At 39.3% G+C, this 25,382-nt stretch overlaps 2 protein-coding genes across 4 annotated transcripts in view; both read right to left on the bottom strand.

The window, feature by feature from the left end:
• The window catches only part of ppp2r5cb (protein phosphatase 2, regulatory subunit B', gamma b), a 31,360-nt gene extending 15,270 nt beyond the window's left edge, over positions 1-16,090 (bottom strand). The window contains exons 1-3 of one of the 3 annotated variants that reach the window (XM_067571610.1): positions 15,929-16,090; positions 15,350-15,409; positions 10,623-10,785 (exon numbers count right to left, since the gene is read on the bottom strand). In XM_067571610.1, the coding sequence (XP_067427711.1) occupies positions 10,623-10,785; positions 15,350-15,409; positions 15,929-15,955 (250 nt within the window). In that variant the 5' untranslated portion in view covers positions 15,956-16,090. Of the gene's footprint in view, positions 1-1,304; positions 1,515-10,622; positions 10,789-15,349; positions 15,410-15,928 lie in introns of those variants that run through there. The other 2 variants (XM_067571609.1, XM_067571611.1) reach the window with 2 other exon arrangements.
• A 2,439-nt stretch (positions 16,091-18,529) lies between these two features.
• hsp90aa1.2 (heat shock protein 90, alpha (cytosolic), class A member 1, tandem duplicate 2) lies at positions 18,530-25,231 on the bottom strand. Its single transcript, XM_067572514.1, has 11 exons — positions 25,073-25,231; positions 22,683-22,832; positions 22,156-22,522; positions 21,900-22,033; positions 21,294-21,632; positions 21,031-21,196; positions 20,631-20,821; positions 19,960-20,107; positions 19,575-19,843; positions 19,132-19,465; positions 18,530-18,984 (listed from the first exon to the last, which is right to left on the bottom strand). Exons 2-11 carry the CDS (start codon positions 22,830-22,832, stop codon positions 18,872-18,874), a joined length of 2,211 nt encoding a protein of 736 aa, XP_067428615.1. The 5' UTR covers positions 25,073-25,231; the 3' UTR covers positions 18,530-18,871.
• Between the last annotated feature and the right edge of the window lie 151 nt (positions 25,232-25,382).

Genomic DNA, 25,382 nt, shown 5'->3' with positions numbered 1-25,382 from the left:
ATCATCACCTTGGAAGCTAAATCTTTTTAGAAGTCTTTAAGTTTATTAAGTTAAATGGAGATCACTTGTGTAATCACAGAACAGGTAATTATAAGTTAAATACACCAGTATCTGAAAGGTATCTGTGCATGTTACTAACAAGCTGAAACGTGGGTCCGCCCATGAACACCTCATCTCATCCCCTGAGTGTCGAGAGGTCTACCAGCTCCAGTTACACAACAGCACTAGGGTTTCTGAACAGGCCTAAAATATTAAGAGACATGCTGTGCAACAGCAGACTAAACACACAGGCTTCTCTGCATGGATGGGCAAATAACCTTTACTCATCTGAAGGCTCCAGCTTGCACACAGGAAACAGGTTGTGGACACAAATTGCTCCTGAGTACAAATCCCGAATCACACAATGCCAGGTTTGGCATCAGTGTCAAATGCTATGTACGTACTACAACCAATACAAATATGGACAGCTGTCTATTAGCCAATATTTGGCTAGCATACACCAAGTTCTTTTAATCATCATGTCGTATTTAACACGTCACAAGTCACAACATAGGACTAACATCTTGGTGCCAGTAGCAAGTGTGTGTTGCACATGCTTTGTGTTTGCATGTACATGTTGCAAGTTTGATTGCAGAAAATAATAATACAACACATGAACAAACGTTAGCTTTCAACTGGTGATACTGACGCAGGCATTCTTCTAGTGGCAGTTTCTGTTTTCCATGCTCAATCCGATACAGTTAAAACGCTGTAGGTCCCAACTTCCACCCTGTGTGCTGAGACAGTAACTCAGAAGCCTACTGGAGATTCAGCAAAAACAAGCAGTTCATTTCGACTTACACATGTGTCAAATGACACCAGATACCCAGGTACAACACAATACAGACACACAAACGCCAACAACAAGCTTTGACCTCACTTCCTATGACATCAGCAGTCTTGATGGGGGGATGGGAGACTCAAAACTAGCACTCCTTCTTACTCTCTTGCCCTCCCTCCCTACTGAGGCTAAACTATGCAATGCCTTGGCAAAAACCCTTCCTCGTTGACACACAAACACAATCCCCCACTTCCTCTTCCAAAACTACTCCTGCCACCACCAGTAAGAGGATAAACACTCTCAGTCTCTTGCAGGAACTTTCAGAAAAGTCAGCTGACACAAATATTTCCTTTTACAACATTCTGATTAGCAACTGCAGTTGCTGAATGGCAGCAACATTCTTGCCCATCTCCCCTTGAAATACACACACACACACATACACACACACACAGAGCAGTAGAGGAGGCAAATTTCCTACTCTCACCTCTAAAATGCATGAGGGCCACAGGCTGGAAAGGCCCATTGGAGCTCGGTGCATCCAGAACCATCCCACTGGCAGCTCTAGTACATGCCAACATCAGTGAGCTGAGGCAGGAGACAGGGGAGAAGAGGGCTGCCCAGGCTAAGGCGAGGAGCCAGCCTCCATTTTAGCACGAACACTCGGAGCAGAAAATGAAGCTCCCCTGCTGCTGGAGGGAACCAGCTAGTTAGTGATGTCATCCCCCACAGCAGCCGCCTGATTGGCTGGCCACAATCACATGGGCTGGCTGTCAGAATAAATAAACATGAGGGAAGGGATTGGCTGGTGGGCTGAAGGGGGAAGGGGTGGGATTGTTACTGTGACTGGAGCAAGAGCAGCTACATCTGTCGAGACTTTAAAAAACACAAAATACAGCTCTGACGTCAGTTCAGCTTGTCAAGAAAGGTACAGAAATACAAGAAGAGGAAATAAACATTACTGACCAACATGCAGGATGTTTGTAATTTCCCATTCACAGCCTTACACCCAACAACAAACCTCAACACCACATATGACACAAAAACTTACAACACCCAAAAGCAACACATAAAGTTCAATATGCTGAAAATAACACATCTATAACCACAAGTGTTAAGCATGTAAGCCACAGGCCAAGCTTAGACAATCTTGAGAATTTCTGTTTAATATAAAAACAGCTACTAAATGTAACAGGTTAACTAGAAATCAACTATTAGCTGAGCAAGACAAGAGGCTGTCTGACACCGCTTGTCAGATAAAAGCCCTTTTTACTTCTGTGACGGTCTGTGTCTGTGTGTGCATGTGTGCGTATGGGTTTTTGCATGACAGATGGCTCTCAGCCTGAGCCCAGGTGTATGTGACAGAAACAGGAAGGCAGGAAGTCTCAATGTGAGCAACACAGGATGTGCATATGCAGTGAGCAGAACTCTGTCTGTCTCAAAAGCACTGGGCGACAAAACCCTGCACTGTAAGGGCTGTGCAGGAAAAGCGCAACTCTACAGTGACGCAGACAGTTCAACACAATAAAACGATACTTATGTCTAATTAAACAAGTCCTTCAAATACAGAAAAAGCATATTGATAAATAAATATTAAGCAAGTAACAAGATAACGCTTCTGCCAATCACTAACACTGCACTACAAATCCTGTAACGTTTGCACCATATCAGGGAGCAGGGTTGAATCATAGTGTGCATCGAGCTATTACACAGTCATGGCATACTACATACGACCACCAAACCCCATGTGTACTGTATGTAACATCATGCTCTGAGAATGGGGAGCATATGTACACAAGCATACTGCACATGCACAAGGTGCAGAAAAGGTGGAGGCACAATGATTTCAACTACTGCCTTTTGCCTCCTCAACTAAGGCAAGGCAAGTTTATTTGTATAGCACATTTCAACAACAAGGTAATTCAAAGTCTTTTACATAAAACATAAAAAGGTATCTAGACAAACTGTAAAAGCAACATAAAGTAATATAAAAAGGCATTTAAATACAATTAAATATAGTTAAATGGAAAATAAAAATAAGCTAAAATAGAATAAAACAGGTAAGACAGGAGTAAAAGTTACAGTGCAGTGTAAGATATTAATCAAAAGCCTCAAATTTGATTTAATAAAAGACAGCAGCAAACAGAAAAGTCATCAGCCTTGATTTAAAAGAACTGAGAGTTGAAGCAGACCTACATTTTTCTTGGAGTTTGTTCCAGATATGTGGTGCATAAAAACTCCATGTTTAGCTTTGACTGTAGGAACAGAAAGCAGACCTGTCCCAGACAACCTGAGAGGTCTGGATAGTTCATAATGTAGCACAAGATCAGAAATGTATTTTGGCCCTAAACCAATCAGCGCTTTATACGCCAGCAGCAGTATTTTAAAATAAATTCTTTGACAGACAGGAAGCCAGTGTAAAGATCTGAGAACTGGAGTGATATGATCCACTTTCTTGGTCTTAGCGAGGACTCGAGCAGCAGCGGTCTGAATCATTTTGTTGTTTTCCATAATGTGAGCTTGTGGGAACCTGTAAATGTTAAGCAGAAGAGGCCCCAGAATGGAGCCTTGGGGAACTCCTCATGTCATTTTTGTTTGCTCAGATGTGTAATTACCTGTAGATACAAAGTAGTCCCTGTACTTTAAGTAGGATTCAAACCAGTTTAGTACTGTGCCAGAAAGTCCCACACAGTTTTCCAGTCGGTCTAGTAATATGTAGTGGTCGACTGTCGAATGCTGAGATCCGATAATACCAAGAGTGAAATTCTGCCACTCTCTGTGTTTAAGTGGATGTCACTGAAGACCTTAAAAAGTGCAGTCTCAGTGCTGTGGTGTGGACAAAATCCTGACTGGAAGACACCAAAACGGTTGTTTAGTGCCATAAAGTTGTTCAGCTGTTGAAAACAGCTTTTTCAATGATTTTACTTAAAAATGGGAGGTTTGATATGGGCCTATAATTGTTCATTAGTGAGAGATTAGTGAGTGGCTTGATGACTGTAGTTTTCGAGGCCTGTGGGAAGAAAACTGAGAGATGTGTTGACAATTTGTAGAAGATCTGAGGCCATGCAATTAGAAAAATTTTTGAAAAAGCCTGTTGGCAGAATATCAAGGCAGCAGGAGGAGGATTTCAGATGTTGTATAATGCCCTCCAAGTTTTTATGGTTGATAGGATCAAATTGTGTCATACTATTTGAATTGGTTTTAAGTGGACACAGGGACAACTCATACCCTGTGCTGATATGGAGGCACTGAAGTACCAAGCAAAAGCACACCGATGCACACAGTGATAGTCCAAATTTGATATTTGCTAACATTTGCTGCAGCACCACACATTTTAGGAGGACTGACTTTGCTTACAACATGAGGATTAGCATTTTATAACCTGTACCTGACAATGTCAATCCACACATTTTTTTCTATGTAAACAGAGTGATTGTGTATAGTTTACAAAGCTCAGTGTATGGTTCTCTTTTTTAAAAACTCTCATAGTGAAAGAAAAATGTACATTACACTCTATTTCAGTGTTTGCTAGTCAGGATTAATGCTTAATCACATGCAGACTTCACTTTTTCTGTATACTATTTCTGTGTTACATGCAGGATGAATTGTGAAACAAAGTGTTCAATATTGCACTTGTTGCATATAGAACGTTAAATTCATATCTGTCTTTTTATATGGATAAACATCCTAATTTGTTATAAATAATGTTTCTTTGCACAGAAGATGTAGCTGTATCTGAACTGTACAACCAAAGCAATGTGTTTTAGGTCAAAGTTCCTCTATGTCTACAGCTACTTTATGTAATGCCCGTGGGAAAATGCATTATCCACTGTGTCTTTAGAGAACACAACTGTTTTATCACATCAGCTCCTCCTTTGGTTGCACTTCTGCTTTGGGGGTGTTGGTGTGGTTCAAGATGGGATGTCACATTTGGCTAGAGCACTTGATTTCTACAGTCTGCCTGTGTCGGCTAGTATACCTCCTAATCGCTACTAGATAAGTAGTGATGTCTCATACATACACATGTTCTTGTTGTTTGGCTGTTGAGTGCAGAATTGGACTTTATTTTTTAGTTTCTCTTTACACTTACAAAGATACAAATTGATGCTAGAGCAAACCTTTCTAGAAGTTGTGGACTTCAAACACAAATCTTTTAATCTAGACAAAAGAAAGAGAAAGTCTGACTGACTGACTGTTAAGACTGAGGGTCTAGTCAGAGTGTATAAAGGGCTCTTTTCTTGCCATTCTGTTCCCTAGTCATGAGGCAACCTCCAATCTGAAGATCTGTTGTTCTGACCAAGACAAGACAACGCTAAACACACCCACTCATTACAAATACTCTCCAAATGCTTCTTTGGCACGTGCATTCATCAGGCTTGAGCTTTTTGCTGTGTCTGTGCTATTTCTGGTAGTGGAAAGACAGTGAACTTGTGAGACATCATGAGTCTGTCCGGGATGGGATGGAGAGCTTGCTTGTGTTATGACAGAGCTTTCTCTAAATTCACCGTTGAGTGATTAATTTAAAAAGGTCTGCTGATCTTCCCATCGCAATGTCGTGGTCTTCTGTAATAAGCCCGTAAGGCTTGAATCTATTTGGAGAAACAGACCCATCAACACAGCTGAGGACACATGCTCTTTTAACAGTAGCAGAAATTAAATTTCTCCTTTAGCAGCTTCTAAGGATAGAAATCTTAGATGTATCTTAGATGAATTTTTATTTATCTGCTTACTCAAGAGTGATTTATTCAAATTACAGAAGTTGTGTTCATTACAGCCGCTCTGTATTACTGTCACATAGAGTGAAAAAATGAGGGGGCAGACAGCTAAGATTCTCAGCTGCAATTGTCAGTTTTATATTGGGACTCACAATGAAAACTGTGCAATGTGTACAAGTACAAACACCTGTGACCGCATGACTGTAGGCTGAATACACTCACTAGATATCATCACAAATGGTGCTACTAAGACTGTGTTACTACGGGGCAATTTATCACAATGATGTCCACAGGTTGCCAGTTTTAATTTGGGTGATTCTAGTTGGTGGCAAGCGGGTTGGTCTGTGTGTCTATAAATGAATATGTATTACAGTTTTTATATACTGTGGCTTATTGTGGATTACAGATAAACTACCTCCTCACCTGTCATACAAAAATTATGCAATTTCAAACTGCTAGCTGTACTTTCAACTCTCTACAGTCAGAGAAACCTGAGAGCGAGATTAACACTTTGAAAAATCTTCTTGGGTAGGTATAAGCCTTCCTCAGCAGGCCAAGCAAATAATGGGCCTCATGCAAGAAAAGTTTAGGATTCTTATCTTAAATCTTTCTTACTTTTTTCTGCGAGATTTGCATGTACGTGTTCCGAGTCGGATTCACCAAACTCTCTGAACTGGACAAAATAAAAAATTGCTCTTTTCAGCCTGACGAATGCCACCTGTTCACAAGAAGGTGCACATTCTCATTATTTATTCATCATTAACATAATCAACGACCCTAAAATTGCAATATGTGGCTAAATATATGTGTTTCACTCCGACTGTGCAAAACTTTCATTCACAAAAATGTTACGAAAGAGTAAAAGACGAATAAAAGTAAAAGTAAAAGACGTCTTTGGTGTGAACACCAAAGACCTTCAAGTCCTACTGTCGGAAATCAGCAGACAAAATCATAACAAATGTAGCAGTGCCAGTGCCACAAGTGTACAAGTGACCCAAAAAAATTTGAAAATAGTAATGTTTTCGTTGTTGTAGCTCAACGCTACAACAATGTGTCACTAGAGCAGCGCTGTACTGTGACATAAATAATGATGGAATATACAGTCTGATATGAAGTTAGATACTAAAAATGTCTTGCTATAGCAAAGCAGCCCATGAATAATATGAGAAGCTGTCAAGGGGGATGTGACAGTCACAGAGATATTAGACAAGAGAAAGCCTACAGTAGGTGGTGTTACACTGTTGTGTAAAAGATGATGATGACTGGACAGACATCTGCTTCAAGATGCTGAGGAAACTGTTGTGAGTGCAAGAATTCTTCTAACGACTACTGAAATGTATAAGTTGCAATGCTGAAATATGCCAATAAAAATCATAACATCTAAAAAAAAAAAGATCTCACAGTAAATCAGCAAACGACGATGATGATGATAATATGGTGAACAGAATCTAATTTTGCATTAAGTTTTTCCTAGTTAAATATTTTACCTTAATTTCGCTATCATATTTAAATACATTTCATTTTGAGGGAAGCAACATGATTTCAGGTCAAATTAGTTTTTTTAGCACAGTGGAAAAATGCACAATGTCTCTAGAGGACTGGACCACTCCACTCAAGAATGCCGTTCTTACCGAAGAAAAAAGTATGAGAAAACTGGTAAATGTTACAAATTCTCTTAAACCACTTGTACATAATATTTAAGAATGAATCTATCAGTACAGGTGGTTCTTGCATGAGGCCCAGTGTATTTGCATTTGAAATGATTTACTTTAACATTTGCATCTCTTTTGTTTTTTTATGGCTTGTTTTTCATATTACTTGAGTATATCTAAGAGCAGAGTCATGCCAAACATCTTTTTGCTGTCCCGAAATCACTGCACATTATTTACTGCATCAACAGTTTGATCAGAGCTAGTGAGTTTTGTTTCTTGTTTTTTTTTTTTTTTATGTACAATGTGTGACCCGGGAAGTAATTCTCATAAGGTGTGTGAGGATTTTCCTCTACCACAAACACCTGTGTGTTGCAGAGGAAATCCTCCCTAAAACCAGCTGGAGGAGGATATGTATTGTCTACATCTTGCTTTCTGTATCTGCCAACTGTGTTTAAAAAAAAAAAAAAAAGCATATCAGTGTAAGTGATCTTAACATTGAGTGCTATTGTATTAGAGGTTTGCTGCTGCTGATGCATTGCCTAGACATACTGGTCTGATACATGTTAAGCAAACACTATTGTACATTCATTGTCTTACGCAAACAGTGTTACACACTCTTTTGTTCTGTTGTTATCGCAAGTGATGTGACTTCTGTAGTACCTGATGCAACATGGAGATTGTTTCCTGAAATCTTTAGTATTCCTAGAAATGACAAATGTAGTAGAAACTTCATTTTTATCTTTCTCTTCCCTTTGTGGACAACATGTCTACAGATTCTATATGCTGCTTGGCCTATTAAACTATACTATACACAACCATTATGCAATAATCTGCAAAAACAATTTATTAAACATAAGAATCTATTTTACCTCCCACCTGGTTTTGTTTGTTTTGTATAGCTATAGTATCAGGTGCAGGTTATATCACATTACTGTCTTGTCAATTAAAATGTTTGCTCCAGTTAACTAACATTGACTCAAATATTTCATACTCTAACCAGCAGATGGCAACAAACCCTGAGAGAAAGATGCTTCATGCAGGATAGCTCATGCTATAAAAGAGAACACATACAGAGGCAACAACTGTTGTTCTGAGCTTTTTGGCAAATACGTACACACTTATAATTAGACAAACAGGCAGCTGTGGCGCATTTATCTCCTGTTTTATGAGCTGCAGTCAGGGAAATCTCCAACAACCATTTATTCAAAACGCAGATTTCTTAATTTATGTACTTTGGTAGTGTCTTTTAACAAACATATAGGCACAAACAGCAGCTCACCAAACAAGGCCTTCAACAGAAAGCAATTTAACTCTTATGCTACTGTATGTAAAAGCTGGGACATTTAAAAATGTGCTCTGGAGTACCAACAGATAGACTTGATATTGGGGTGAGTTCATGGGAATAGCCTGCTTATGGTCAGGGCTTCGCCTCAACCTTGTGGCTCTGCAGGACAGGCTCACGGACATGTGTTTCCATCAGGAGGTGGTGAACATGCCTGGAATGAAAACAGGCCAAGCGAGGAGCCTGTTTGGACAGGACTAAGTGATAACATCTACCGGGCCACTGTGGGATAAGGTTTTGCAGAGTGTTATCGAAGCTCTCAATAGAGTGTGGGAAATAAGCAGCCTTTATCAGAAATGAAGTAACACTTATTAGTTTCTTGACACAGTACAAGGGTAATGGCTAACCAAGATAATGTTACTGGTGTACATATATATAAAATCAACTTCTTCATGTGTCCATTAATTCTAATCTCACAGAAAAGTCTAAATGGTGAAAAAATGGCACACAGTAACAAAACTGCAGCTGTTGCTTAAAGTCCCAGTCCCAGATAGTTACTATTACCCAAGTCCTATTACCCAAGTCCTGCAAAGACAGAAATAACATTTGTAAATTCTCCCTGAAGAGGAATTCTGCCTTTGCTCTAGTGTGTAGTGGAGATGATGCTCACTGCCAGGCGAGTATTCAGACTTAAAGAGTGGGAAGAAAAACAAAACCAAGGCATTCTTTTCTAAGAAAAATAAGTATATATAAGCATTATGCATGCAATCCACCACCTTACGAAACGAGATGATATTCAACAAAATTCTAGTTTATGACAGCCCTGTAGTCTTAATAATAATACATTTAATTTGTGCCACACTTTTGATTCAATAATAATAATAATAATAATAATAATAATAATAATGATAGCAAAAAAGCCTTCCTTCTCTTGTCATTTTACAATCCAAAAATAAAATAAGATGTGTCTTTGAGAAGAGATGCATTGTTCTGTTTCTTCCTCTGAAGCTGCCAAGCAACACCTCCAAAGTCAAAACTATTTAAGAGCTCTGTTTAGCTTATTAAAATGTATGGTCAACATGGGTTAGTTCAGTTTCCTCCTAAAAGGCTTTTTAACTTTTTTCAATGACAACACTGCCCTGGATTGATTTTTTTCTCCATTTCTCCTATGTTTTAATAATTTCCAGACAGAGAACTATTTGAACTTTATATTTTGCACTGATAAGCAACCTTTTATTGCATTTCATAGAGCAATTGTCTCTCTCGCCATCTTTTTCCACTATCAGCTCCAAAATCATTTTTTTAAATCAGATAATTATTTTCAATGTGCTGGGAAAAGACAGGGGACAGCGTTGTTCTGTGTATTCATGCATGCAGACACACAAACATGCATAGACAATATGCCCAGGGGCCTAACGGCAGTGTCCACTTCTTGTTTTTCCATCTGGTGCTATGCTGGCACCGGGCTTTGACGTGTAAGTAAACATCAATAAACATCTGCAAAGATCTGCCAAAAAGTTTTGTACAAGGGGACGAGGAGTGAAGGAATAGTAGTAGAGCTGCCAGACATTTCTTATCTAGTCACTGGCAACATCCTGAAACACAAGGACCGTGGAATTAAAGCTTTATCTCTGGATTACCACTAAATATAGACGCTTGGGCTAAATCCAGCGCAAAGTCCATGCCATGTACGTCCTCTGTTTGTTTCCATGTATTGCATAATGTCATGCTCAGCTCGCTATTAAACAGAGGGTGATGCAGCAGGGGATGTTCATAGACATTCAGCGTGGACAGAATGAGTGAATAACTGAGTGTGTGTTTGTAAGCATACAAACATGCACTTATTTGTGTCAAGATTACAGGCATTTCTTACATATTACAACACAAGCAGGCAGCCCATGTCTTTACCTACCCCGGCCTAAAGGAAGATTCTGCTCTATGTAAAGCTTCTGGGTGATTTATGATCTTAAATTCAGGCTTACGAACATCTTAAATTCATTATTTTTGCCTATAAAGCACCAATTTATCTGCTTAATACTTCTGTATATGTATATACTGTATGTGAATGCAACAGCTCCATAACCAAGTCTGGGGCAGTGGGTAGTTCATTATGTGATTAGGGTGAAAGGATTTAGAGTTGTTGTACAGGTAAATACCTTTGAAGGCAGGCAGTTTCTGCAGCTCCCTGTTGTTGCTCAAGCTGAAGCGAGAGGAGCTCTGCCTCTTGTCCTTTTTGACAGGTGTCTGAGAACCTGGCTGTTTCCCCTTTAGCAGCTGAGTGGTAGGAGGAACACTATTGCTAGCCTTCCTGTTAGAGCCCTGCTGAAAGAAGAGAGAAACCACATGTAAGTTACAGTGATGCAGAGCAAGCTCATGCTTGACAGGCCTATAGTGGTGCACAAAGTGTGAAAGACAGGGCAATTACCTCCTTAGTAATCTGACAGAAGTGTGTGCATGTAGCCAATAATAAAGCACTTTGAATGTCATACGTTAGATGGGTCCTTTTATGTTATATGTCATTTTTTACTCAACAAGATAGTCTCTGCAATCATGTAACTGAGGTCATAACCCACACTTTACCAAATGTATGGATACTGTATATAGTAATGCATTTGTAAGCTAACATTTAACACGGAAAAAAATAACTATTATGGTTTTCTTAGCCATGAATCAAGCCACCCAGGTGTGGGTCAACAGATGTGACAAAAGCCAGATCTGGGTCTAAAGAATGTGGCAAGTTTCTCACAGCTGGCTCCACCTGCCTGGTGGGATCCATTCATCAACACACACTTGATGGCACAGTGCTTATTTCACCAGATGCAGCTGTGGAGCTGTATCAGTCTGAGTCACAAGGGATTTATCAAATTCATTTAAGACCCAGCTCAAGTTGGCCGCAGTCTGCAGCACTACGAGACAGGAGCTTAGAAACTGGGGCACGAGCAAGCTGTTCAGTAAAGTAAACTACACTAAATATTCATGTAATACAAAAGATAACTCTTCCTCTTCTCAGCCCAAAAAAGAACCTGTCATCTATGATTTTCTAATGTATTGCTCACAGATTTGTTTGGTAAAAGACAGCAATGAGGCCCTCCTATATATATATATTATATACATAGGCTTCAGTCTCATGCACTCCTACGAGACCAAAGGAGGGGCAGAGGGTAACATAACAACAGCTTGCAGTCCAGCAATTTCAATTAGACACAAGGTTGTTGCATTAGTAGATCTGTTGCATGCTGCTGACACACCACAGCAAGCAGGATTATTACCCAACAAGAGGCGGACAGGAGGATGAACCCACAGCTTAGGAAAAAATGAATTCATAAGGTTGAGTAGGATCAAATCTCTTAACTCTATATAGCTAATTAAGGCTGAGAGGACAAACTGTATGTTTTGCTTAACACACTAATGAATCATTTAAATAAAATATACAGTTTTATCTTACCTGGGATCCAAAATGGGAAACTGATATATTCTTTAAGCCTTATTATTGACAAGCGTGTAATTTTGTATTACAAAGCACTAAACTGTGAATGACAGCAGCTACTGAAATCATATCAAAAAGTATTATGACACTACAATAAAAAAACAGTGGTAAACCGACACTACAACATGAATATTAAGTCTCTAGTAAGTCAAAGGACCAACTTTTGCTTTTCGAACAGCGGTCATTCCAGAAATGAGCATGAAAAAACTACATTTTTTTGAAGAATGAAGGAAGTTTAAATCTTTCCATAATGGCTCAGTGATGTTTAGACGTAGTGATTGAGGTCAATGAAGATGTCCGACTTAATACTTATGTTTGTTGAATTAGTTAACAGGTGCATTTTATCTTGGAAAAGGGAAATTCACTATTTAATGTGCACATGGACCCAATGCCCCTATATTCTTATATAAATACAGTATATGACCATACAGTGCAATAATCTGATGCAATGATTCACACCAGATGCCTATGCTATTACAACACAAGACCAACACAATGTTTAACAATTTGGAACGTGGAATGAGGGTACCCTTTGGCTTTTCCAGATGTGACTCAATCCATATGCAAGCAAAAAAGTCAAAGGCAACTGACCATGTTACTATTTTTTCCATTGTTTCATTGTACACCTTGACAGGTTAGGTAGATTGGTGCATTGGCTTTTGATACAAATGGTTAGCCTTGTGGCACTAACATTGTTGCTCAACACATTATTTGTTGACATTATGGCACAGTAATTGATTCTAGGGCTGCAACAAACAATTATTTTCATTATCGACTAATCTGCTGATTATTTTCTCTCTCAATCAACTGATCGATTAATCACTGCAGCTCTTGTTGATTCACGGAAGTGTACACCCTCCCATTTTGGTGAAACTACTAGTCTTCATTGCCAGTGCATTTTTTTCATTTTTGACATATTTTGTCAGATGTTGGAGACTGTTCTCCATCCCACATTGAATCATCAAAATAGTAAATTATTTATTCACGTTATCATCGTGTGCGCGCAGTTCAAGTGAGGGCAATTTGGTTTCTTTGAAACTCTACTGATTGCCTTATGGATTATGGGTGGGTAGTAAAGTAGTATGATAATAGCAGGGTTTTCCCTGCCTATCTAACTGAAAGTATTACTGGCCCCTGCCTTTGTTGAAAATTCCAGCATGTGATACTGACGGAACGAAACAGGCAGAGCTCAACTGCCAAGGCAGTGCATCTTCATCTTCAAAACAGGCAGCGGTTCCAAGCATGTTTTGATTTAATGACTAAATAATTACCATTGCAAGTATATTGTATATTGTGAACTTTCTATGCCGTCACTCAGAGACTAATGTTAGTGGAGTGGAGCAGCAAACTCCAGCAGTAACAAACAAGACCGGCTGACCAACTCACACTGCAGCATTAAACAACTTAAACCAACTCCGGCGTGAAGAAAATAACTCCGTGCTCAGTCTGTTTCACCTCAAAAACCCTGCGGCCTCTCAGCGTGTTGGACAGCAATGTCTTTCCCTGAAGCTAACAGTGCAGCAGAGAGGCTGCTCTCCACTGCTGGAGACATGACGTTAATAACAACACAGTGGAGCACTCCGCCTCACTCTCAGTTTGTTATTCTCAAAATTCTCATATTAATTCATTAATTCATTAATGCAGTTAACTTTTTAAAATAAAAAGGCTGCAGACAATTTATCTTATGTGCCAGTTATGTTTCATATTTTATTTCAGTGGAATAAGAACACCAGTGAATGGTTTGGCACCCAGTATACTGGAGTAAGAAGCTGAAAATAGTGTCTCCTTTTATATTCATTCAATCAAGAATCGATTCTGAATCGAATCGGGAGATAAGCATCGTCCCAGGCCCACAAAATAAACACAGTCATTTGTTACAACCTTTATTTTTCATCTCTTTGTTCCATCTTGGTATAAAATTTAAATCCCCATAGATACTTTCGTCTGTCAAATTATGATTTTTCCACGTAAGCGCGCAACACTCTAAAGGTGTACACACAAACCGTGTACGCCGGACCACTCACGTTCTCCAGCCACCTTTGTCTCAAAAAAATCCAGGGAAACCCTGATAATAGTATAGTAGTAAGACATGCACAAAGACCAGCATTAATACTAACATTTAATTAAATATCAATATTTTAACTGCGTATTGCGTACTGCGTAAGTGTTATAACACATACTCAGCAGCAAAGGATTTGGAAAGTGTACTAATATGAATACCCTGTTAGAAAAGGTGTGCACAGAATGACCAGTCAACAATCCAAATGGAGGAAATATCTTGGTGAATTCAACTGATTGGCTGGTGTCCTGAACTTCCAAGTAATTTAGCACCAGGTTATCAACAAACAGCAGCATGAGTCATGAGAGTGCTACAACCCAGGTCCATAAATGAACAGCTCAACTCACCAACAGAAACAGACTATCCAACCGAAGATCTGCAGCATGGTGCCTCCACACGAGATACTGATTTAGAAGGGTTCAGTTGTAATTCCACTAATAGTGGCCTTGCACTATGGGCTCTTAAACCAAGCAAATACATTAAATATCTAAACCTTTAGTTAAGTTCTTACTGCACAAGATTGCAAATGCAACATCACTAGTAGGGTATACTAACCTGTCTCACAATGATCTGAACATCAGTACTTGGTGACTTCTATACAACAAACGATAAGCACAGCTGTGATTAAAGGGTCAAAACCCAACGTTGCTACACTACAAAACTCAACCACTACAAGCACATTTCCCTTTTTAACTATTCTGACCCCTCAGCTACTAAAATAATATGTTCAATAAATCATGAGGCCAAAATAAAGCAAGCTTTTGTCTCTCCACTACACGGAAGATCTTCTGTTCTCACTATGCCTTTGCCTCATTTACTACTTGACAGGTGTACCACCCAAGACACACACTCACCACCTGTCACTATCATAGAAACAGGTCATGCCAGGCAGGGCCCGGCACATGACAACAGAAGTGCCGGTTCATTCGGGGCTCTCTGTGGAAAAACTACAAGCAATAATAAGGAGCAGGACATATTTATAGGAGCACAAACTACAGCCTTGTACCATCCTCCACACTGTCTCAAAGAATATTACAAATATAAGCTACATCTAAATCTGAATCACATATTTAAACTATGAAAAATTATGTGATACAACATTGTGTGGCCATATCACTTTGATTTTTCTTCACATTTTAAATGGTTTACTGATTTGAGGGTATGATCGGATCCCATCTGATCATCAACAAGCAAATGCCTTCACCAGAATCACTGCAATGCATACTGATAATGCGGTCAATTTTCAAATAGATATTATCAGTAGCTTATGAACTTGTGTCAGACAAAGTCCCCTGTCTTCCAGGAAATGTCTGAGAGGGTGTCCTGGGTTAGCCTACCTCATGCTCCGAATTCTCCTGTCCTCCACTCTTGCCAACTTTACCAGACTTAGGGGACTCCTGAAAGAAAAAAAGTTGAAATACTTCAATGAACGAGACATTAGCGGATAAGAAGAACAACACAACACAAGTAAGCAGGCTACCAGTCAATGCCGACATGCACAAATCCTAGCCAAATATAGCACGCCTGCCCACCTAGTCTACTGTTTGAACACAGTGGAACGTCTGCTGCTAGCTAACGTTACTTAATAGTCAGCAGCACTCACACGACCCCGGATTTCTCCTTTAAAATGAGAAAGAGTGTTTAAAATTGAAGCTAAAAACACACCCAAAATGTCCGGGAAAGCATGTGCATTCACATTATACTGTACTGTCTCACTTCTCGGTAACGGCGATTCATTTAAATGAACCAACTGCTAACGTGTTGGCAGGATAGCGGCTAAGTTAGCTGGTGATAATTGCAAGGTTGGCTAACATTAACGTGATGGGACACTGGCTTATCGTTAAGTAAACTGAACTACACCCCCTGCGAACTTTATTCACAACCGCTACAACCTTTTGGTTAATTCTCAAACTCACCTTGTCTTTTTTCGTTTTATTCGGCATTGTACAAACGTAGCCGCCCTTGCTCCCCTCTCGGATACTCCACACAACCAAAACCTTGACAACTCTCAGGGCACCACACACTGCAGGTCGTGTCTAAATGGTAACCCTAGATTTGGAAACTCTCGCGAGACATGTACGCGTTGTTCCTTCATTGTGCTCGTTGTTTGTCATTGTACAAAATAATTACCTTTTATGATGTGATAATGCTGTGGTTACGGTAGGTTTAGGCACAAAAAACACTTGCTTAGGGTTAGGGAAAGATCAGGGTTTGGGCTAATGTAATCACTCTCGCGAGATATTTCGCAAATATAGGGTTACCAACTAGACACGACCCACACTGCAAGGCGGTTCAGCCTGTCCTCAGCGTGTGATTGGCTGCTGTCTGTCAGCTGACTCCTACGTCTCAGATTGACACGCTCAGCATCGGAAGGCACTGAGCGTCCCCTGCCAGTGACAGGCGCTATTACAGTACAGTATTTATACCTATGATTTATACTGTACATCCATGATTGCAATACATAATATAGCAGAACATGAAACATGATGGACTGGCTCTGGCTTATAGACCCTTTCCCAATTAATCTGTTGTCACTTATCTCTTAGCTAATTAAATTTTATGTTGTAAATACTGATGGAATAATAATTCAAGATTCAGGATGTTTATCGTCACTCCAGTTATTTACAATCATGTGAAATACTTTGGCTGGGAGGCTCCATTACAGTAAAAACATAAATAAAAATATATAAAAAGACATATAAAATATGATAAAATATAAAACGCAATAATAAATAAATGAATAAAATATATAAAAAGACAGACTCAGTGAATTTAAACCCTATAAAAAGTTGTTATACAGACAGCAGTTATTGCATAAAAGGTTGAAAAGGCTGCATATACAATTGCATATACAATCATTGGTCTGGAATATTGCACAGATGTTAGATTGCACTTTGTGTTATTGTGTTTGGTGTGCATGTGTAAAGTTCCCGATTTTAAAAACTTATTAAAAAGTATACTTTGTTTTTAAACATAGCCTACATCGTTTGTGTATGCAATTTCAGCAACTGTACATAATTATGGCCACATTTACTTTCCAGATATGGTCAACTTTAAACTTTATATTTGGTAGTGCAGCATACAGGGGAAGATTGTATTATTTAATTGTATTAGTGTGGTATAACTCAGGTTCATGCTGTTTTATGCTTCTACTCCACTTAAGTTCAGAAGGCCACCTCTACCAACTACAACAGTTAAATGCTAACAATGCAATAATATCATATATAATATTAAAGTGCTCAGAGGCCATTTTATTTTTTATTTTATTTTTGATATGAAAGTACATTTTGCTAATAATAATTACGTACTTTATTTTTTTAAGTGACATTTTCAATGTAAGACTTTTACTTGTAATGTAGTGTTTCCATATTGATACCCTTACTAAAGTATAGGAACTGAATACTTTCTCCACCACTGTAACCTGCTCATAATTGAGTCTGTTCCTTGATGTTACTATATATCTCTTACATTCTTCTGTTTATCTTACATATTGATTCACTGTGGCAATGATTACAGTTTCCTCTTTTTTACTTTTAGTGTGTATAACTTCTATTTTCTTCTGGCTAGTAAACATCCCCACATACCAGACTGTTTTGTTGAACAACTGACTCCTACAGTGACTGTTCCTCAAATTGTATTAATTCATCCAAATCCCCCCAAGAAATCCAACAAGCATTTCCTGTGTTTATTATTAAGTTAATTCTGTATGTTCTGGTACTGTATTGTGAATGCTGGCTCACTGTCACACTGGCTTAATGTGGCTCTTGAATATAATGGAGCCACTGTAACACATGTGCTTTTCCTACTATAACAAGTCAAATAGGCTGTTGTGAAAAAGGTCCATATGTAGGCCTAGGATACAGTCACCGTGACCTCTGTGACATCTGGACTTCCTTTTTTAATACTTGTTTGGTCAGTTTGTCCACACTGAGTGGATTGTTGGAGGATATTGGACTGATCTAGTGGAAGACTGTAGGGTGATGTCCCTTAAGAACAAAACCCTCCTTTTCAGTTGATTAATTTCAAAAATTCTGCTAGATCCTGTTACAATGGCTAAAATCTTAAACATGTTACAGTACTGTAATGTTTGTTTATCATCCACCAATCATGTTTTTCCATGAATGTCCTTGAATGTGTCTTGAGCAGCCATGAACTACTGTATGTTAGCCAGTTGTTGAGTCAACCATGGAGGCAACTGGTCAATTACAAATGCCCATAGAAGCAAATGTGTTACTGATTTAAATAAATGCATGCTTATTTCCTCCCAGGGATGTAATTAGTTATCACTTCTTGTTCATTGATCACTTGTTTACACCCATTCACAGCAGTTTGAAGTTAATAATCTACAACTGACCCTCAAATGTAGTAAGACTCAACTTATCTTTGACTAGAAATTAAAAGTACTTCAGCGCTACACATGTTTTCTTGTGACAATTAACTACTCAAAGTAACAAAGGATAGAGATACCGTTTCATCCCCATGAGAGATCTCAGTACACATGAACAAAACATGACTGGTTAACATGGTAAACCTTTATTCATGGGTCCCACCGTTTCAAATAACAGTATCAATTTTGATATATTTACAGTTGAAGTAAGAACACACAAAGAACATCAGAATGTCAATAAATACAAAAACAATCGCATTGATACAACTGAACATACAAAAAGTTGACAACTTAACAAAAAAAATGAAAGTCCTAAAGGAATTAATCTGAACTGTATGGTCAATGTAAGGGGGATGTAAAGTGAACTTGGTCAAAAAAGGGGTTGAGGGGCGACATTCCAGGATCATTTACAACATTAAACTTGAAATTTTATATAACACTACTTGTGTACTCTAGCAGGCAATAGAAACATCTAGTCCACCTCCTCCATCCTGGATGTGTCATCATCGTCCCCTTCGAGAGGGGGCATGTCCTCAGTGGGAGCAGAGATAGTATCATCTGAAGTCAGATCATCTTCATCGATACCTAGAAGAGAACATGAATTATGAGTCACTGAAGACGTGGTGCAAAGTAAAATTATGTTACTGAATAAGAATATGTCAATATAGCATATTCAGTCATTTGCAATAAGTATAGATAAAATGTTATGAAAGCTTTAAATAGTATTCTCACCAAGACCAAGCTTGATCATTCTGTAGATGCGGTTGGAGTGGGTCTGGGGGTCATCGAGGGAGAATCCTGAGGACAGCAGGGCGGTCTCAAAGAGCAGGATGACCAGGTCCTTCACAGACTTGTCATTCTTGTCAGCCTCTGCTTTCTGCCTCAGGGTCTCTACAATGGGGTGGTCAGGATTGATTTCAAGGTGCTTTTTAGCAGCCATATAGCCCATTGTGGAGTTATCCCTTAGAGCCTGGGCTTTCATGATCCTCTCCATGTTGGCCGTCCAGCCATAAGTACTAGTGACGATGCAGCAGGGGGATGAGACGAGGCGGTTGGAGACAGTGACCTGTGGAGGTAAACAAGTATTAATGCCATTTTACTTAAAATACCCAACATTGGATTTTACACCATAACAAACTTAATAATGATTATCTTTAAATTATTTAAGTGCTCACCTTCTCCACCTTCTTCTCCAAGATGTCCTTCATGATCTTGCACAGGCTTTCAAACTGAGCCTTCTTTTCCTCCTGCTTCTTCTTCTCATCCTCATCCTCAGGCAGCTCCAGGCCTTCCTTGGTGACTGAAACCAGGTTCTTGCCCTCAAACTCCTTCAGCTGCTGGACGCAGTACTCGTCGATGGGCTCGATCATGTAAATAACCTCTAGGCCGGCTTTGCGAAGGCGCTCCACAAAGGCAGAGTTAGCCACCTGGTCTTTGGTCTCACCTGAAATACAGTGTCATAATACATTGATACATTGTCAGATATCAGTTACCTCAGTTCCATTGATTTCAAAATGCTTTAATTTAAGTTGACAGTTTATAGATGAAGATCATCCTCACCAGTGATGTAGTAGATGTGTTTCTGGTTGTCCTTCATGCGTGTCACATAGTCCTTCAGGGAAACCATCTCGTCTCCGGAGGCTGATGTGTAGTATCGCAGCAGCTCAGACAACTTCTTCCTGTTCTGCGAGTCCTCATGAATGCCGAGCTGTAAAACGAAGAAAACATTCATTCAACTGTCAGTAACATACAGTTGCAAACAAAGATGATGTTGACATTTAATTCTGGCAAACAATTATATTATCTCTTTAACTAAAACATGTAATAACACTGATATTGGCCATGAGGTGTAACCACTGATAACAGGAGTGCCACCATTTAAACAGAAGGTGGCAGTAAGGAGCTCCAAACAAGGCTCAAAGCAGCTTTTCATAAGGACAATATGGCCAAAGGATCAGGCAGATGGCTACTGTGTAAAAGGTCAGAGGAACAAAAGATAATGATTGACTAAAATTCCAAGGCTTCTTGTTAGGCTTTGCACATTTTAAAGTAAATCTGTAAGCTCCATCCTGCCAGAATCCAGAATATATTTGGCCTGATTTGTAATGACATTTAATTGAGTATCATAACCAAGGCACAAGGGTTTAATACAGAGTGCCTGCCAAAAGTTTGAGAGTGAAAGAAGATTAGGAAAACTTGCAGCTTGCACAGTGCAAGGTGAGAGCACTGACCTTGATGTTCTTTGAGAACTGCTCGTAGTACTTTTTGTAGTTTTCCTTGTCCTCAGATAGCTCAGTGAAAAGCTCCAGGCACTTCTTAACCAGGTTCTTGCGGATGACCTTCAGGATCTTACTCTGCTGCAGCATCTCTCTGGAGATGTTCAGGGGCAGATCCTCAGAGTCCACCACACCCTTGATGAAGTCTGATCGGAAGAATAAAGACACATTGGTTAGCAATACACCAGAATTAAATTACTAAAATAATATATTTGATTCTATATTATATTTGACTTATATAAACTAATAATTTGAGTGAGATTACTTCATTTATTTCTTGAAGCCCCACACACACACACCACATCTCTCTAAACTCTTGGATTAGTAATAATTCCACACTGGGGTTAATACTCACTGAGGTACTCAGGGATGAGCTCATCGCAGTTGTCCATGATGAAGACCCTGCGTACGTATAGCTTGATGTTGTTCTTCTTCTTTTTGTTCTCAAAGAGATCGAAGGGAGCGCGTCGAGGCACGAAGAGCAGGGCGCGGAATTCCAATTGGCCTTCTACTGAAAAGTGCTGCGGGAAAAACAGTTGATTGGATCAGTTATTAATCTTGATTATATTACTTGTTTTAAAATATATCCATTTTGGACAAAATATGCAAGAGACCAACCTTGACAGCCAGGTGGTCCTCCCAGTCATTGGTAAGACTCTTGTAGAACTCTCCATACTCCTCATTAGTGATGTCATCTGGGTTACGGGTCCACAGAGGTTTAGTCTTGTTCAGCTCCTCCTGATCAATGTACTTCTCCTTGATCTTCTTCTTCTTCTTCTTTTTGTCGCAAGACTTGTCGTGGTCGTGGTCATGGTCGTGGTCGTCATCTGACCCTATGTCCTCAATCTCGGGCTTGTCCTCGTCCTTCTCCTCTTCCTCCTCCTTGTCTTTCTCCTTGTCCTTGTCCTCCTCCTCTGCCTCGTCGTCACTCACCTCCTTGTCCCGCTCTTTCTCAACCTGAATGAAAATAAGTCATTAGTCACTGACCAAAAAAGAAACCAATTTGCCAGACTTCTGACATCTGTAGTCCATTACAAAAAACAGTGCACTGTTGTTAAATCATACATGTGTGAAATTCATGTTTTTTGGATTCTTCTATTAACATTAACTGATGTGACTTAATTTAGAAGTCTACTGTGAAAATTTAAAGCCATATAAAACATAAAAACTGTCGTGTTTTTAAATGCAATTTTAATTTATTAGTCAATTTGAATGAATACTCACAAAGAGTGTGATGGGGTAGCCAATGAACTGCGAGTGCTTCTTCACAATCTCTTTGATCCTTCGCTCCTCTAAGTATTCTGTCTGGTCTTCTTTTAGGTGCAAGATGACCTTGGTGCCGCGTACTGCTGGTTCAGCTAGGTGGAAAAAAAAAGATGGGTCAGTGCAGGTTATAGATAACCCTGGCACCTCCTATTTCCTTGACCAATAAAACTTCATTGATAATTAGCTGCTAAGTAATTGCATTTACATTACTTACAGTTATCCACTTTGACTGTGAATGAGCCTCCAGCGGAGGATTCCCAGGCGTACTGCTCGTCATCGTTGTGCTTGGTGATGACCGTCACCTTCTCAGCCACCAGGTAGGCAGAGTAGAAACCAACACCAAACTGCCCGATCATGGAGATGTCGGCTCCAGCCTGCAGAGCCTCCATGAAAGCCTTGGTGCCAGACTTGGCAATTGTTCCAAGGTTGTTGATCAGGTCAGCTTTGGTCATGCCAATACCTGTGTCAATCAGGGTCAATGTGCGTTCCTCTTTGTTAGGAATGATTTCAATTTTGAGGTCTTTGCCAGTTTCCAGCTTGGAAGGGTCAGTAAGACTCTCATAGCGGATTTTGTCCAGGGCCTGGAGAAGAAATTAAAATAAAAATCATTCATAAATGTTGATATTCAGTATTTGTCATATTTTATTTCTTTATGATTGGTGTACAATGACATATATAACAAAAATAAATCATTACTGCCTATAAAACACCACAAAACATTAAGGACAGAGACAAACTTACATCTGAAGAGTTGGAGATGATCTCCCTAAGGAAAATCTCTTTGTTGGAATAGAAAGTGTTGATGATCAGGGACATCAGCTGAGCAATCTCAGCCTGGAATGCAAAGGTCTCAGCCTCCTCCTCCATCACTTGGTCATGTGATTCAGGCATCTAAGCAGAGGGGACGATGCTTGTTACAACATAAGTTTATCATGGAATACACATGCATACACAAAATACTTGGGATGTCCTATCAGCTAGCAGCAAGTTTCTCTAAAGCAGCATTTATACAAGCCAACGGAATTATTGGACTAACAACAATCTGAAAATTATTTTCTTGATTAATTGAATAATCATTTGGTTTATAAAACATTAGAAAGTAGTAATAAATGCCCATCACAATTTCATAGAGCCAAAGGAGATGATATCAGATTTCTCGTTTTATCCGAATAACAGTTCCAAACCCAAAAATATTCAATTTACTATAATATAAGACAAGGAAAAGCAGCAAATTCTCACATTTGAGAAGCTGGAACCATAAAATGTCTGTCATTTTTGTTTGAAAATTGACAATCGATTATCAAAATAGCTGCAGATTCCTCTTCTATCAATTAATCCATTAATCAACTGAACGTTGCAGCTCTTAATTGCATTGCCACATGAAATAATACTGCACACTTTCATAAGACAAAATTTTGATCCAATAGCTCTATTTGTTCTTATTTCCTTTTTGAAATGACAGCCTGTGTGCATGATCATGTACTGTGGTCAGTTATAATGCTTCCAGCCCAGTGAGTCACTACGCTGACACACCTACAACAAGCATTGATCACCCTCAGGAAATGTGCGAGTAATATGTGAGTAATAAAAGTGACACCCAACAATATAATATAATGGGAGCAACATCACCACAAACTGCCAGTCTCAACAAACAACTTATAGTTAAATCCATATTTATTACATGGCTATTATCTTACACAATACATGTGTATCCTTTAATATTGTCAATCACCTTTAAATGCCATTCTCAAAATCCTGACCAAATAATCAGTTTACAGTTAACATCACCACTTAACCAAGGGAGCAGTGACGTATGCATCAGTAAGGATAGGTAGGGGATGTGTAGGCATGTATCATTCGTGCAGGCAGGTGGTGTGACAGACTGTCCGGCTCTGCTCACCGTTCCACCTGTCTATAATCCATCTTTGGCAAATGAGACTAACCCCACCTGCGTCTGGCTTTAGAGAAATTACATTACATAATTTTTGTTTCAGGGAAGCTGCAAATACCCTAAAGGTATACGCTGAAAGTTAAAAGTGTATTTAGCAGAATTGTCTCAAATAGTTCATTTCATCAAGTTACAGAGCCGAGACCTCAGTGGAAATGGAAAACAGCAATGAAAAACTGTTTTCAGCCCACAAATGTATTTAAATCATGACAGCAGGCTATTAAAGCATATAAGTAAACTCTTCTGCTATTATAGACATGATTGATTATTGGTTGATCAGCACGTGGCTGGAATTGCATATCAGCATAATGAGCCTAAATGACTCCACCTGCCGGTTTCCCGGGCGAAATACAAGTTTCTAGAAGGTACCAGGAGGCCGACAGGACTCTCTAGCAGTTTCCATAGAAATCGAAAGCTCATATTCTTGTGAATGATGGCTCGTACTCCACAGATCTTGACACACTGTGAGGGCCATCGCAGTGACACAAAATCTGAGAAAAAATTCCTCTGCTCAGGAAATCTCATTAAATCTCAGATTAAATCTCATTAAGTAGCGCCCTTTAACATAATTCCTGTCTTGTCAAGTGCACCACGAATTAACCATGTGGTCCGTGTGGCTGCTGTCTTCCAGCTTTGAGTAATGCAAAGGTAATGTGGACAGGATAGTTGCCAAGATAATCCTGGAAAAGTTTTGTAATGTGCAAATGACGCTAATGTGCCAAACGAGGATCACTGGCTCTGTAGCCTTAATGTGTAACGCTACATTATTTTCTTTATGTTGTGTGTTGTATGATTTTGATGCTGTAGCACTTTGAGATTAACTACAAATGAAAAGTGCAGCACAAATATGAGTATCAATATTATTAAATGCCATAAATAGAAGCCCTATGGTTATTATACCGTCAAAATCTAATTGTAACACGATGTAACCGGTACATTGCATCTTTTGCTACCTCCAATGAAATTATCACCATTTGAAGCTAGATATGTCAGAATATTTAACAGTAGTTATCGTCTTCTTATAAAATATACATTTCAATGGAAACGGATGCTACCGAGCTTTGTAACAGTTACGCCAACGTTAGCTAATATTAACCACTGATGAATGTCACAATATATATATAATAATTAATCTCCCGTTGTAATACTAACGTTATAAAAAAAAATGATGCTATTAATTTACCTTGGTCCTCGGTGTATCGAAAACTTCGGTGAGAAATGTATGGAGGTCGTTTCTGCGGCGCACAGGACCCGGTTAGCGACACTTCTACTGGATACACGGCGATACAGTCTAGCTCAGCTGAGTTTATAACCTCCCAGAGTGTTCGAGAAATCCCGACCTGAGCTTCCAGAACCATCTGGAATCTTCCTCGCTACAGCTCGATGGTGACCGCTGATAGGCCCCATGGAATGTCAATCACAACGCTTGGACACGCCTCTCATAATATTTGGATTGGAGGGGGCGGGGCTTAACTGTGTCGAGTGAGGAAGGC

Source organism: Thunnus thynnus, chromosome 18 (assembly GCF_963924715.1).
Source record: "Thunnus thynnus chromosome 18, fThuThy2.1, whole genome shotgun sequence".
Taxonomy (NCBI): domain Eukaryota; kingdom Metazoa; phylum Chordata; class Actinopteri; order Scombriformes; family Scombridae; genus Thunnus; species Thunnus thynnus.
This window is presented reverse-complemented; position numbering and strand designations above follow the sequence as displayed.

What these genes read in the sequence shown, in the direction of transcription:
- hsp90aa1.2 (XM_067572514.1), bottom strand. Translation starts at nt 22,832, where the DNA reads ATGCCTGAATCACATGACCAAGTGATGGAGGAGGAGGCTGAGACCTTT. An exon ending in CACAGTCAAAGTGGATAACT is followed by an intron (nt 22,034 to 22,155) that starts GTAAGTAATGTA and finishes TTTTCCACCTAG; the next exon opens with CTGAACCAGCAGTACGCGGC. An exon ending in GCTCATCCCTGAGTACCTCA is followed by an intron (nt 20,822 to 21,030) that starts GTGAGTATTAAC and finishes TCTTCCGATCAG; the next exon opens with ACTTCATCAAGGGTGTGGTG.